This window comes from Dermacentor silvarum, chromosome 2 (assembly GCF_013339745.2).
Source record: "Dermacentor silvarum isolate Dsil-2018 chromosome 2, BIME_Dsil_1.4, whole genome shotgun sequence".
NCBI lineage: Eukaryota > Metazoa > Arthropoda > Arachnida > Ixodida > Ixodidae > Dermacentor > Dermacentor silvarum.
This window is the reverse complement of record NC_051155.1, coordinates 224,630,307-224,645,161: the sequence shown is the minus strand read 5'-3', so window position 1 is coordinate 224,645,161 and position 14,855 is coordinate 224,630,307. Positions and strand designations below refer to the sequence as shown.

At 47.9% G+C, this 14,855-nt stretch overlaps 1 protein-coding gene across 1 annotated transcript in view; it reads left to right on the top strand.

Annotated features, from left to right (window-relative positions):
• The window catches only part of LOC119442752 (potassium voltage-gated channel subfamily H member 6-like), a 261,976-nt gene that overhangs the window by 144,271 nt on the left and 102,850 nt on the right, over positions 1 to 14,855 (top strand). The window contains 2 exon segments of the mRNA XM_037707752.2: positions 6,652 to 6,846; positions 10,754 to 11,014. Coding sequence (XP_037563680.2) covers positions 6,652 to 6,846; positions 10,754 to 11,014 — 456 coding nt within the window.

Here is a 14,855-nt window from a genome sequence, read left to right as displayed (position 1 = left end):
CGTATTCGATTTGAATATCTCATTCCTCGAATACTCCGTAGATAACGTAACCTCGTTCTTAGGTAAACTTTTTTTTTCACCCTAATATGGTGCTGTTGGTGTGTACAACAAGTGGCGACCGCGAATCGAGAGAGATAGTGTAAGAATACGTGCATCCCTACGCAATAGAGCTTCTTGTGCGCGCGTTCATGCATGCAGGTACACAGCGCAATTAGAACGCGCATCATCGATTGCCGTCACACCAGAAGGACGTCAAGACGCCATTGAAGTTCCTACGTTTGGGCAGCCTATTAAAAAGACTTCGATAGTTTTGGGCGTTCCTCACCCCCTCCTTAATTTTCTTTCTCGCGCCGTTCGCTTTCTTTCTCTGCTATTATTTCAAGATTTCTTTACGCCCTTTAGCGCCCTCTTATGCCAGGTTAAGGAGGCGTCAAGATTAGCCAGATTAAGAGGGTGAAGAAAATAAACATGCGCGGTTTGTGGCGCGGGCGCGACTCGGATGACAGATCGGTTTCGGAAAGAAACAAGTTAAACGTCTTGTCCTTATATGTCGTTCCTATACGTCAATATCCTTTCCCAAGTGTAGAGTAGCAAAGAAGCTTCTAGCAAGAAACTCCATGCCTTTTCCATCTCATTTCTCTCTTTTTATCTGTTCTCTGAGGTTAGCCAACCGTACTTCACCTTGGTTAAGCTTCGCCTCATTCAACCTTCATATTATATCTCTTGCTCTGAATGGCCCAATGTCTCCTCGGAAGTTATGGCAGAATTGTCCTCCATTTCAGGGAGAGAGGCTTGCGTTATTAGTGGCGTGCTTGTCGGAGCCGAAGCCTGTTGTTCCCTGCAGCCCGAACGCTCACATTTGACGCTCTCAATTGCGAGCGCATATACCGAAGTAGCGATAGTTTGATATAATTTAAGCGGTAACACGTTATAACCGAGGTTGATAGACCTTTGTCGTCATCCACATGTTACCCATTCTTGCTGCGATATGATTTCCAGTGATAAATTAATGTAATCTTTTATAAATAGCTAGCGTAAGCGCGCGCATGTTTGCGTGTGCTTCGTTGCAGAAGCTACGCGAAGTGTTGGCAGAGTTCATGCTTAATTACAACTCTGCAAAGGCGGAGAGGGTGTTACGTGACTGTGAAACAGTCAGCCTAAGATAGAGCTTTCGTTTTTTTTTTTTTTTTTTTTTGCGCCGTACTGTCCGACTTAATCGTAGTGCTATCCATGACACAAGTTTCGCTAATGCTTTGGCAGTATATATACGGAGGAGATAAGTTTTTTTTGCCTGAAATAAATAAACAAGAAAGCAGAAGACGTCAACGACCACGGTAGTTCAGTAGGTATTCCGTGGCATTGCTAAGCCCGAGGTCGCCGGTTCAATTCCTGCCGCGGCAGCCGCTTTTCGACGGTAGAGAAATGTAAAAAGAAAACGCTCTTGTAATTATATATACGTGCACGTTAAAGAACCCCACGTGGTCACAATTTTGATTATATGATACTACAGCCTGCTTCATAATCAGAACATGGTTCTGACACGCGAAACCCCAAAGTTTAATTTTTAAGCACACGAAGGCGATTACTCCTCTGATTTTCTTCATCGCAATAAGAGATAAAAAAAAAGAAATATCTGTAAACGGTCGGTTAATAGTAGAATAGAAAATATCACAACAAGCTGAGATTATAACGTGGTTACCGCATACAATCAGCTGGTTAAAGAGGGTTCAGATTCAATGGAGGGCAGCTTAGGCACTTCACGTGGGACGTACGTTCGAACCAAACGAATAAAGAAAAAAAAAAGATACCGAAAATTTCATTTAATTTCAATCTAAAAGAATCCTCTGTTAGGCCATACCGCGGCGTGATCGCGCCGAGTAAAAGAAGCCTGAAAACAACAGAAAAGCAGAACGGGGCGGTGCGAACCAACCACTCCGGCCGCTATTACCACCGGAGCCTTCCTCTCTCTTCACCCCCTTCCGCTCTCCCCCTTTCTCTTGCTTTCGCTTTCCCTCTTGGCTCGGTGCAGCAGTAGATCGGTCCGTTTGCTTTTCCGAGCGGAGAGTGGGGCTTGCGATGCCTATCATCCAGCGTGTGCGGCTCTCCTCCCGCTATTTCCAGTCCACCCCTGAACCCGCGTGCGGCGAGCCGCGTAGGCGAGAGAGAGAGCCACGCGAACAAGATGAAGAGAGAAAGCTTGCGGCTCGCGCTGCCGTCCTCATCACCAGGCTTGATCTCTTGGCACCGCGTCCACGCTGGCACAGCTGGCTCCATTTGATCGTTGCCTGCGCAAAAAAAAAAAAAAAAAAGGAATGAAAAGAGTATGTCTCCGTGCTCCGTGCCGTGTATATTCTGCGCGTACAGCAAGCAGATGTCGGAGGAATTCGGCATTCAAATTACCTGCCAACTCCCCCCCCCCCCCTTTTTTTTTTCTTCTTTCGTTCGCTCTTCCAAGCGAGGAATCACTCACTCGCTGACCAAAGAGTGCAGTAGAGCGCGTGTAAGTGCCTCTCCGAGAGGCCTTTTTCCTGCATCGTTGATTTCAGGGGAAGTGCGTTTTTTGATGCTCGTCAGTGCCAGAGTGCGTGTTTGATGTCGGCTTCTTTGAAGAAGTTGCATCGTCATGCGCAAGCTGATGCTATGAGCGTGCGTTTCGTGCATTTTTAAAAAGTTATATCTTCTGTAATTTGTATCGCTTTTGCTTGTACGGTTACTAAACAAAGGTGACCTCATATTTGCACAGACTCAATTAACGCACGTTTGTTTAGCAATGCCGGAGTGCGTGACTTGTGATACTCGCGGTAATGTGAAACACTATTTCTCGGAGTGTCCTGGACTAGCTATAGAGCGCAAATCTTTGGTTGAAACACCATGCAGTGCATGGCTAGGCGTTCCACATGCTGGTGTGAACGACGTGGTGTCCATGTCTCCGCGAGGACATTAAGGAGGCAGGCGTACCGACTCCCCCCGAAGTTCTTAAGTGCTATGGACTTAGCCTGTGATTGGTGACGTTTGGCAGACTCGTTTCAAGGCGTTGAGTCTTCTGGGGACGGGTGGATCCACGCGGCATCGTGCGCTGGATGGCTCAAAGGCAGCGCGCTCTTGCGTCCTGTTTCGCCTCACTGTGCGCGTAGTCTTGCTCGCCCGTCTCGCGCCGTGCTTCTGAATGATGAGGAACCGAACGATATACGTATAGGTATGCCATTTTTTAAAAATGTTTTCTGAAAGGAGGCGCCTCGGCGGAGCAATCGCCGGCATAATTTGCAAGGCTAGATCAGCCTGCAGCCAACAAAATTCGCTTCCTCCTCTCCTCTTTATCTTTGTGTTCTTTCTGTTGTTTTGAGTCATTCAACATCAGCTTATCTTTAAAAAATATTTTCTGTCCGTCTCTTTCTCTCTCTCAGTCTCTCGCTGATTCTCACCTCTCTATTTTCTTTTTAACATTCTCACTCGTCGATTGTTGTACAACACGTAAGTGGGCAGAATACCAACGACGTCTCGTGCATCTGCGATGGCCCAGAGGCAAATACTATTACCTTTATTTCTTACTCCAGTTGCCGAAGGCGCCGCTCTAGAAACATTTCCGCTCCCATCGCATCTAAATGGACCCCATCGCAAGATAAGTGACTGCGAGCGACACACCGTGCACCAGTTGTTGCAACGGGAAGCACTGAAAAAAAAAATGAAAGAAGAAAACTGTGCGTATACACGACGGAGCATTGGTGTTCCAGGGGTACGTAGCAGTGACCTTCCCAGCCGTATTCATAGAGCGCGCGGCTGCATCTCGATCTACATCGCGCAAACGTCCTCTTCAGCGTCTTCGCTCGTTATGTTGCGTTTCGTGTCTACATAAGCGGCACACCGTACGCAGGTCTCACTTCGGAACCATCGGTAAAGTGGTGCGGGGTATGGTGGGTGAAACGGCACGCTGCGTCGGTCCTTTCCAGTGTGCGTGTAGACAATTGGCTCCGTTTTCTTTTTTTCTCTCGTTTCTTTCGTTCACTACCAGCCTATTCTTCCTGTTCATTTTCTCCTTTTTTTTCTTCTTCCAACTCTGAAGCGCGCGTGTTATCAGCCAGCGGACAATTTCTCAGCGACCAGCACCGCTGGGCAGCCAGCCCGTTAGCGGGACCTCTGGTCGTACGCGCGAACGAAACATTCGCTTCGTCCCAGCTTTTTCGACCTCGTTGGAAAGCAACCGCTGGCTGCCTCCTGTACCTTTCTGTTCGCACGAAGTGCACGCGTATGCTTACTCGGTCCGTGACACTACGGTGTGCTAGGTTCATCGTATAGGCGAGTCACTCGCTAATGGCTTGCTTCCTCGCTTTCTTGCCGACGGAGCAAAGGTATACGTTTCCTTTGCAACTAAGGAGATATCGGCGCAAGTTGCCTTGCTAGTCGTTGAGCGTCACACAGAAAAAGTTGCTCTGAAAGCGATCCGTAGGCGCGAGCATAGGTGCGATTGTGTATGAGTTTATGCGTAAACCTAGACACTATATGCGCGGAGGTGCAAGCTATACGCGAGCGTTCTATAGTACATTCTAAAATTTAGACGAGAGTGCATACAATAAGTGTGGAGCGAATAGCAGCTGCTGCTGTCGCCGTACATGCAACTTGCATTTAGAGGCACCCTCTTCCATAGTGAACATCGTTCGTAACGACCCAACGGCCGTTATAGCGTTGCTTGTCTTACAGCACCCTTGCCCTGCAACTGCTCGGTCTTCCAAGACGCGACAGATTTTTTTTCCCGACTAAAAGTCCGCCCACGTGAATGTTTAATAGGCGACCATCTGCGTCGCAAATGTACATGCGTCAACATGAATTTCATTTTGGAACGGAACGTATTTTCTTGGTTTATTTATTTGTACATGCGAGGTTCCTAAAATCAGATATTGCTCAACGCACTTTACTACCCGTAAGTGGCATACGCGAGTGAATAAGAAATGAGGAGGTTGCGTTCGTTTTGATGCATCTAAACGGCCACACAGCTCACAATTTAGGATAGCGTCGACTCCCTATATCTAGTGCCCGGACACGATATGGAGCATATTTTCTATACAGTGTGTCGACCGTGCAAGCCATGGTCCAAAGCCATATTGCTTCGTGGGCGGATACGTGCCTAATGTCAAAAATCATAAACCATAGCACAAAACGAAGCAGAGAAGCGGTGACAGCTACTATCTTGGCCAACTCATACGCAGATTTCCCACTGACACGATTTTTTATTCCATGAATATTTCGCACCTTACAGAATAAAACAGTCAGTTTCCAAGGAGCGTTTGTGTTGTCTGCTCACCAGACCACGTCTCTGAGATGTTTTTGAGTATGGAACTTAGCCAACAACAGTCCAAGCCAATGAATTACGAAACCCCACTGCTCCGTATCAAGTATTGTATGATTGCCTAAACTAGAGTTCAGGTCTCTGGGCTTACGCGCGTCCCCACGAAACGTGGTAGAGTGTCGGCCTACCTCCGCACCAAGGACATTTAGCCTAGTAAAGCGCTGGATGTATAGCGTGTAATTTTAACAGATGCGGATAAACGTCCGTCTATATCCTTCTTAGGTCAGTCACCTCTTCTCCGCTTAGGGACTTGTGAGGCGTTCCGTACTTTTGGCGCCTGAAACGCTGCTGAGCAAGACTCTCTCTGGCTAGAATTGGAACGGGCGACGATCAGGGGACAGTGAGCGCCGCTCGGTTACTAAAGTCGCGAGCTCGGTTACTAAAGTCGTGATTTCTCGTTCACAAATGCACGGGGAAGACCTTTCAGTGACTGCTTTGCCAAGTCAGTGCTTCTTTCAGTGAAGAGAATGTCAACATTGTGGGTACAGAAAGCCGGCGAAATTGTTTATCCTTACTTTGTTGGGTATGATGGTCAGTGTTTATGGTTGTTTTCCTCCGCGTGATCCTTCCTCAGATCCCTAGCTCGGGAAGTATTGCTTTCTCACTGCGCGGAGCGAAAGCACTTTTACCTTACTAAGAAAAATAGCACCTAATGATACATTGTAGATATATTTTGAAACATCTGCCGCTTGAGCGCGCGTATTGTGTATCATAGTTAAGTGAGAAATTTCATATTTCGCTCTTGATTTATAAAGGCAATTCATATCCAATGCTCTCGGACGACACGACCATTGTCTGCCGTTAAAGCAGACTGAACTGGAATGCCGTCCCCACCTATCGTTGGCCAACAAGGCAGCTAAAACAATTTCATGCTTTCTGCAAACGACTGAACTCTATCAACGCCTTTGACTTCGTAGTGCTGTCCGCGCGCCGTCTTTCCTTCCTCTCTCTCTCATCTTACATCTATCTATCTATCTATCTATCTATCTATCTATCTATCTATCTATCTATCTATCTATCTATCTATCTATCTATCTATCTATCTATCTATCTATCTATCTATCTATCTATCTATCTATCTATCTATCTATCTATCTATCTATCTATCTATCTATCTATCTATCTATCTATCTATCTATCTATCTATCTATCTATCTATCTATCTATCTATCTATCTATCTATCTATCTATCTATCTATCTATCTATCTATCTATCTATCTATTATTTCCCCCTTTATCTAAGCGATGGTCCGCGGTAATCCGACTGCTTTGAATGCAGCTTCGCTCTCTCTCTCTCTGTTATGGCGCAGGGTCCAAGTTCCTGTGCAGCCAGGTGGTGGCGCCCATCAGGAACGAGGACGGTGACATCTGCATGTTCATCGTCAACTTCGAGGACGTCACCGACGCGCCCTACAAGGCGGACGAGGAGGCCGCCGGGAGCGTAGGAGTGGCGGCAGTTGGAGGGGACCTGGCGCCACTGCCGCAGGCGCTGGTCAGGACCTGCGGTCAGTGGCACACTATGACAGTGTTTGTGTTGACGCGTCACCAGATATGCTGGATCATCTCGACACAAAGCCAGACTCCTAGAACTGCTCAGGTTAAGCGACACTGGCCGCAGTCGGTTCATCGGCTACCTACAGTTGCCACATGTTGCTTTTCGCAGATGCCAAGCGGGAATCAATGCTTTTTTTTTTTATGCTCACCGATAGGTATGTATAAGGGCGAGGGCACGATAAGAAAGGAAAGAAGAAGCAAGAAAGTGAGACGCACGGAAAAAAGTATACATAAAAGCACACACAAGAAAGAAAACGCTCGATTATACTGAATGAAATAGTTCCTCCAGCTCACGGCCTCTGAAAAGGACTTAAAAGACTAGTTCCTGTTCATACCTGCCGCATTGGACTAAAGTCGAGCACCATATGAGACAAAAAGAACGGGGTGTGTAAAACATTTTTTTTTGCAACGAAACTGGAGGTGGCGGGTTAACATTGATCCGTATTTGATATTAGCAGCGTATGAAATATTGTTAAAAGGGTTCACAACTTTTTTTAGCAGCTTAATCTCTGTTCCGCATCAATGAGGAATGGTGTATGCGGCGCCGCTGTGGAAGCAGAAGCCAAAGAGAAATATGTCAGTTAATTTGCACCGTCAAGCGAGATTTTAACTATTCCACGACAGGTCTTTCTCGGTCAAGTGTCGGACGCGCTATCTGCTATGTAGGTAGCCTGATGCTTGTGCAGCATGCATGGGTCCAGCGCAAGGCTCGACGATGTCTCTGGTCTGTACGTAGCGTGACCTTTCAACTTCTCGCACATATCGGAAGGACGCGCGGACGGATACGCTTTACCAAGCGAATAACGCGATATAGAGAAGTGAAGTACGTGTCTAGATGTTTTGTCTAAATACTAGTCATGCCGGTATCAATCCGCGTGATGAAAACTGCGAGAATTATTATGAGCACTCCAGAGTGTAAGGATTGTTCGGAGCTATTGCATATAACATTTTATTAATATCAGGTTAACAATATAATTGAAAAGCAAAGTATAAAAGCAATCTATTCGGCCTATCTATTATGGGCTATGATCTGGAACGTTGGAGGAGAGGGAAGAAGAGGGGGAAAGACAGGGAGGTTAGCCAGTGTAAAGATCGACTGGAAACTCTGTGCAAGGGCAATGATGTAAAGGGAGTTTGATACGATGGAATGAGACCGAAAATGAAGTAAGTATGCTGAAATGAACTAAATGTAATACAGCACGCAACAACTCAAACTCTATCACAAAGTCTACATGTGCTCAAGAAATGCAGCGATTCGCTTAAGGTCCTCTGTGCTGAGGGAGGTCTGGAAAAGCGACGTAGGATTATCTCCTCTGACAAAGGGTTTGCCCACTCTATTTGATGCTGCCGTGAGCTCTTTTCTAGGACCAATTCAGCGAGAGCAGTCACAGAGGAGATGCCCGTTCGTCTCCTCCTAGCCGCAGTTGTCGCTTGCTGTACTGTCGACTGTGGAACGTTGAGTGATACACCAAAGCGGGTTGGGGAAGGGCCATGACATCGCTAAGAGCAATACCAAGAGAAATCATAGGCGCCGTGTTGTCAGGTAGAAAGAGAGAAGGTTAGAACATGCGCGAGTTAACGACAGCTTAAACTGAATAGTGTAAATTCATAAACTGTGGTAATGTCGTTTCATCTGCCCAGTGAATTTAATTGGCGCTGATGGGGGATGATTGATGATGAACATCAAGGAAACCGGACAGGCGGGTACGTAAATTCGCTATAGATGCTGTCTACTGCCGACACAGGAGTTCCTTTAACGCTGTGGCCCATTAGCCTTCACTATACGGACTCCCAGCTTGCGTGACGCTCTCTCGTGAATACGAACACCGGTGAAGCCGATGAGCGTGTGCCGCGAAGTTGCGACGCATGCAGCCGATTAGCGTGAGTACCCGGACGATAGATATAGCATGCACGCAGGGGGCGTGCGCTTCCCGCGTGTCTCCGAAACTCCCAAGGTCATCTGGCCGTAGCCATGACAGAAGGCAAAGCGATCTAACAAAGCTTTCGGCAAGGCTGGGCCGGGCCGGACAGCGCAATTTGTTCTAGACTGCCTGCTGCACATAGAACGCTCGGCATACAGTTCGAATATGCGTATGAACGGACGCATATTCGTACCAGCAATTGGATAGGTTGCAACAGTCGACGCATGCATCATTCTGGTGTCATCAGCATCATCAGCCTGTATTTATGTCTACTGCAGAACGAAGGCCTCTCCATGCGATCTCCAATTACCCTGTTTTTTGCTAGCTGATTCAAACTTGCGCCTGTAGGTTTCCTAACTTCATCACCCCACCTAGTTTTGTGCCGTCCTCGACTGCGCTTCCCTTCTCTTGGCACCCATTCTGTACCTCCAATGGTCCACCGGTTATCCATCCTACGCATTACATGGCCTGCCCAGCTACAACGTGCTTTTAGTGGAAAACGCATGCGCGTCAAGACAATCGGATACGTCTGACGACGCATCGGAAAGAAGACAACCCCGACTGTCGAAACTTGTATTCTGTTGGTATCAGTCGGAAGCTACTCAGACGTGCTAGTTTGCACGACTAGTCGAAGTAAACGTCTAATCATACGCGGCATCGGGCCATATGTGTCAAGCCATCACGGCGTTCAGCAGTCGAGCACAAGGGCGCGAGTTCGAGTCCTGGCAGCTGCGGTTACAATGCTAGAAAACTCGTGCAGTTAAATTAGGCGACCGTTACGCCACACCAGATGACCAAAATTAAACGGGAACCACCAGAAACCACCAGGCGACCAAGAATAAATCAAAATCATCTCATAGCCTAGGTTTTGCTTTGGATCGTATAACGCCATCAATACCCAGGCAGCAGCCTCAGCATCAAAAGGAACGCTGCCGTTCTCTCTTGATACTGTGTATATCGCTACGCCGAATCTCTGAAGCCTAGCCCATTCTCAAATAATTGTAACTTGCACATCTGTACAGCGTTTGTTATTACATGTCGCGATGAAGTGCGCTGTCGGGTTCTGTCTGCCGGAAAGCCTAGATATTCTGTCTCCACGCCGTTATACTATTGCGCTGTTTCATCTTTGCTTGTGCATGTTGCTGTCAAGGTGGTGTTAACTCGAATACTTCTGAGCGCTGAGTTTTTTCATGTTTTTTTTTACTTTTCTTTAGTATTTGCCACGTCTTCCTACATGGTCTGCGCAATTTGAGATTTCGTTCCATGCCCCTAACATTTCCCACATTTCAATTGACAGCTTTACAAGTTTCCAGAATGTGTCTGTGTACTGTGGAGTGCGTACTCTGTTTAAACTTTGTACAAACGAGTTCGGCTTCTAAGCACAGCTGTACAATCATTGCTTTCTGCCGGGGCTAACATATAAGGCAGAAACTTGGAGGTTAACAAAAAAGCTCGAGAACAAGTTAAGGACCGCACAAAGAGCGATGGAACGAAAAATGTTAGGCCTAACGTTAAGAGAGTTAGAGAGCGGTGTGGATCAGAGAGCAAACGGGGATAGTCGATATTCTAATTCACATCAAGAGAAAAAAAATAGAGCTGGGCAGACCATGTAATGCGTAGGATGGATAACCGGTGGATAATTACAGTTACAGAATGGGTATCAAGAGAAGGGAAGCGCAGTCGAGGACGGCAAAAAAACTAGGTGGGGGGATGAAGTTAGGAAATTTGCGGGCGCAAGTTTGAATCAGCTAGCGCACGACAGGGGTAATTTGAGATCGTAGGGAGAAACCTTCGTCCTGCAAAAACATAGGCCGATGATGGTGATGATACGCAAGTCGCTTGCTGTATATGTTCCTCGCCTAACATAACCTAAGTATATTCAGCGGGCTGTCTCAAGCGTTTCTCTCGTCTTTGACCCGTAACTTGACCGTTGCAGCCCGGGCAGCGGGTCGGAGCCGGTCCCTGCGACTGCGGATGCCGGGCAGCCGGAGGACGTCGTTCGCGCTCTCCAAGTCCACGGCCACTGAAGGGGACGATGCGGCGCCGGAGTCCATGCGTGCCCTGGTCGTGTCCTCCTCGGACACGGCCGAGCAGCAGCCAACCACCACCGTGGTGACGCGGCCGACCAGAGCGGTCGCCGTGTTGGCGCCCTACGAACAGCGCGCCTTGGACAAGGGGGCTCCGCTGCACCGCACCGGTACGCGCCTTACACGTTTACCTATATTCATTCAACTATCGCTAGCACGGGCCATTGCAGGGTCCTAATCATCGCGGGTTCGCTAATGAACTACATGTGCTTACCCGGATGAAGGTGTTTGATACTGGTGTTGGTTTCTTGAGACGCCCGCGTTATCTGTCTTGTTGGGATTCTGTCTGTGAGTCCATGCCATATGGGTGCCGGTTGATAAACTCTGGTGTATTCCATTTTCTTAGAGTTATAATATGGGCAACACTGCTGAGGTGCCACACCTCACTCGTTCTTGACAATGAAATTGAGCATCTTTCACATTCTTCATGTGCCTCACGGACAGCTTTGTCGGCACATTCATTGCCAGTGATGTTGCAGTGCCCAGGTTGTCGCCTGCGTATAGGTTTTTTTTGTTTTTTTTTTTTTACAAACTCCTATTCATTCCTAATTGGAATGGCGGAGAGTGCCAACTGCAGCACATGTGGTGTGAGTGAGTGAGTGAAATAACTTTTATTGGAGGTCCGGCGAAGACGCGAACTCGTCGCGCATCCGGCTAGTCCCACGTTGGGACCGACAGGTCTAGCCCACCGGCCCGGTCTCGGGCACGCCGTGGTGGTGGTGGTGGATTGAAAGAGGAGAAGCAAGAGAGAAGTTCACACCCTGCACATTTATACAGTCAAGCGTTCGTCGCTGAGTTTCGTCACAAGCCGTCATACGTACAGGCCAGTGCACCTCAAAAAACGCAGCAGCGAACTTTGTAGCCCTGCACATAGCAGGGGCCGCGGGCCCAAAGTCTCCTCCTCCGTAAAAGGCCTTTCGTCTAAGTGCCCCAAAGCCGTCCGAAGGGTGCTCCTCTCATCTTCGTATCTGGGGCAGTCACAAAAGAGATGTCTGGTGGTTTCCTCAACACCCACCAGACATCTCGGCTCCTCGGCTCGCCGTTGTCGCATGCGTTCGATATCTCGAGTTAGCTCGGCGTCGTGGTTAGCAGCATCCGCCCGCCATTGGCTGCTTGCGTTCCAGCTAGAAACACAAACATGTAATCAATAATTGAGAAACGCTTCAATACATCGTCGGGATTAACCCACTGCTAAACACCGGGGCCGCACGTTTCAGCTTCGTTGGTTAACCATCTGTACGGAGTGCTTGGGCGGTGTTTCCTTGTTTCTTTTGCACATAGCGAAATTACTATAAGCGAATTGAGTTCAGAGTACGAATTAATATTCTCTTTCATGGTCACTTCACACTTCACCCACTTGCTCTCCCAAAAAAAAAAATAAAGTTTAGAATTCCTTAGTGCTGAAGGCTTTCGGCGTAGCGGGACCATTCGTTTTCATCATTGCGACTTGCATCTTTGCAGTCATACTTCTAGTCCCGCATCCGTTAAAATAACGAGCCCACTAAAGCATTCAAGCTCGCTGCGGTAGCGCGTCCCCGTTCCTTGGCCCCTTTCCTCCTCTTCATAGTATGGGCGGTGTCTTGGAGTATTAAAGATTTCATGACGCTGCTGCGGGAGCCCGTAGCCTTTACGTTTGCATACGTCGACACTCGCTGTTTCTCGTGCGGTGAGCGCTTGACTACTGTGGCGCACTATTCGCGCGACCGCACGTCCCAAGGCGCTTGCTCCCGAAACAGGGGACAGTGGTGCCGCGGCCGCGACCCGAATAGTTGAACGACGTTCCCCCCTGTGGAGTTTCAAACCAGGAACACCAGGAGGAAATGTGGCGCTAGTGCCTGCGCACGCCATCAGTACAACGCGTCATCCAGCATGGGAATTGTCTCTATTACCATACTATATGTAGCGGGCCACCGTGCTTGGGGAGATGTGCATCGCGGAAAAGCCAGCTTGGAACTTTTCTAAAGGGTACATTGTTGTGAAGGATTACGATGTGGTTGAAAATTAAGCAAGCCGTCCACAGTCTCGCATTGTGCTGAAGCCTCGCGCTAATGGGAGCCATACTAAACGAAGCGCGAAACCCGCGTTGCTTAGGAACAAGAGCATTGAGCTGCAACGGCAGTCCACACGCACTGCCATTACAATGAACAAGAAGCCAGCTGTATCAGACTTTAGAGTAAAGCGCGTCCCAAACTTACAGGAACCAAACGACTGGTTTCCGACCACTCAATGTAACTCCACCAGACGTATTCTTTTTCAATTTCATGAAAACAGCGCTTGAGTGAGTGTTTGAGTGCATCCGGGAGTGAGTTTGCTGAGCTGTGAACCAGTGCGTAAAATAGCGCAAGAAATCCAGCTTTGCTTACAGTGATACACGGCCTCGGCTTGCTCTTCAAGACTGACGCCTTCAGCCTTTTCTTTCTTTTAAAGTGAGTCTTTCTTTGCGAACCTAACCGGACGTTTTCCCGAACCTTCCGGCACGCCGGTTTCCAATGGGTCAAACACTATAATAAATAAAGGGCGAATAATAGTCAACCTTAACCACTGTCCTTCCCACTGCGCTTCTATCTGCGCATACGTCTCCTCACCATTCTTCTCCCGGCAAGCATCAAACATTGACTTCGTCTTCGTTAGATCACTGCGTTGGCGTCTCACGGTTTCAATTCGCATGAACTTCTGTTTGCCATTCGGCATAGCTTGTCAACAGTGTAGTTCATAAACATAAGCATTGCACGATATTATGTGTTGCATAGGATGCAATAAATACTCTGGTACGCCTCGAGTTGCTTACTGAACACACTCCCTCCTTTGACGAACTTGCGCTATACCAAGACGCAAATAATAAGCTCCTCTGGTGTTTTCTGCGGCGTAGTATATTGTAGCACCAACTAGCATGTCTTTTTTCCGTCACTTGTGTCTGTTTCCTTTCATTTTTTTTTCGTGATTAGACATATTACGCACAACAGTCAAGATGACACGAGCTATTGCAAACGCTAAGTATGCACTGCAGCTTGCAATCGTCAGTATAATTTCGCGCGATTGTGCATACCGTGATTACGTATATCCGATAGACGTAACGAGCCAGTGCGAGGGCTACAATGACCAATAGTGAACATCTCTTCAGTTCTTTCGGACGTCGTTGGGTTTCACGCCGTTGCGACTGCCTCTGGCACCGTGGGGCGACGCAGCTATCGGCGAATGCATGCACAAACCTGCAGAAACGAATGCGGTCTGAATTGTTGTTCATTGTGCAGCACGCTATCCTGTGCAGTGATTGTATACGACGATCGGCCGTGACCCGCCGTGACCTTTTGTCTGCGCCCTTTTTGTCTACTTTCTTATCTTTTTACCTTTCCCTCCTCAAGTGTAGCGTAGCAAACCGGATTTTCTGTTCTGGTTATGACGTTTCTGCCTTTATCATTTCCTTCGTCTCTCTCTCTCAGTATAGCAGGCGAGGAACTCGCGCGATGGCTCGAAGGGGTGGTGAGGGCAGATATTGGGCACGATCGATGCCTACTGCGGCGTAGACTTGTGGCTTCTACGGTCAGAATTACACCATCTTCTACACCATCTACGGTCAGAATTATCATTCTGACCGTAGATGGTGTTACATTTGCTGCCAAATATCATCATGAGATCCGGATACAGCTATAGGACATAATCGCTCTTCAAGGTGGTTTTATTGTATACTATTAAGTTACGAATGTGAAAAACAATTTTACTGTTTAAGCCAGCCGTAATTTGTGGTGCGTATCAAGGAACTACCAAGAAAGAAAAGAACATTAACTTTCTTGCCGAGGCGGGATTCGAGCCCGCGTACCTCCGGTCCCGAAGCGAGCGTCGTAACCACTAGGCTTTACAGCCACACTTGCATAACATGTATTTATGCGAACCATATGATTGCGGTCGAGCGTCGTCTTCGTCCACAGCTGGCGCGTTCGTACGCTCGTGCTC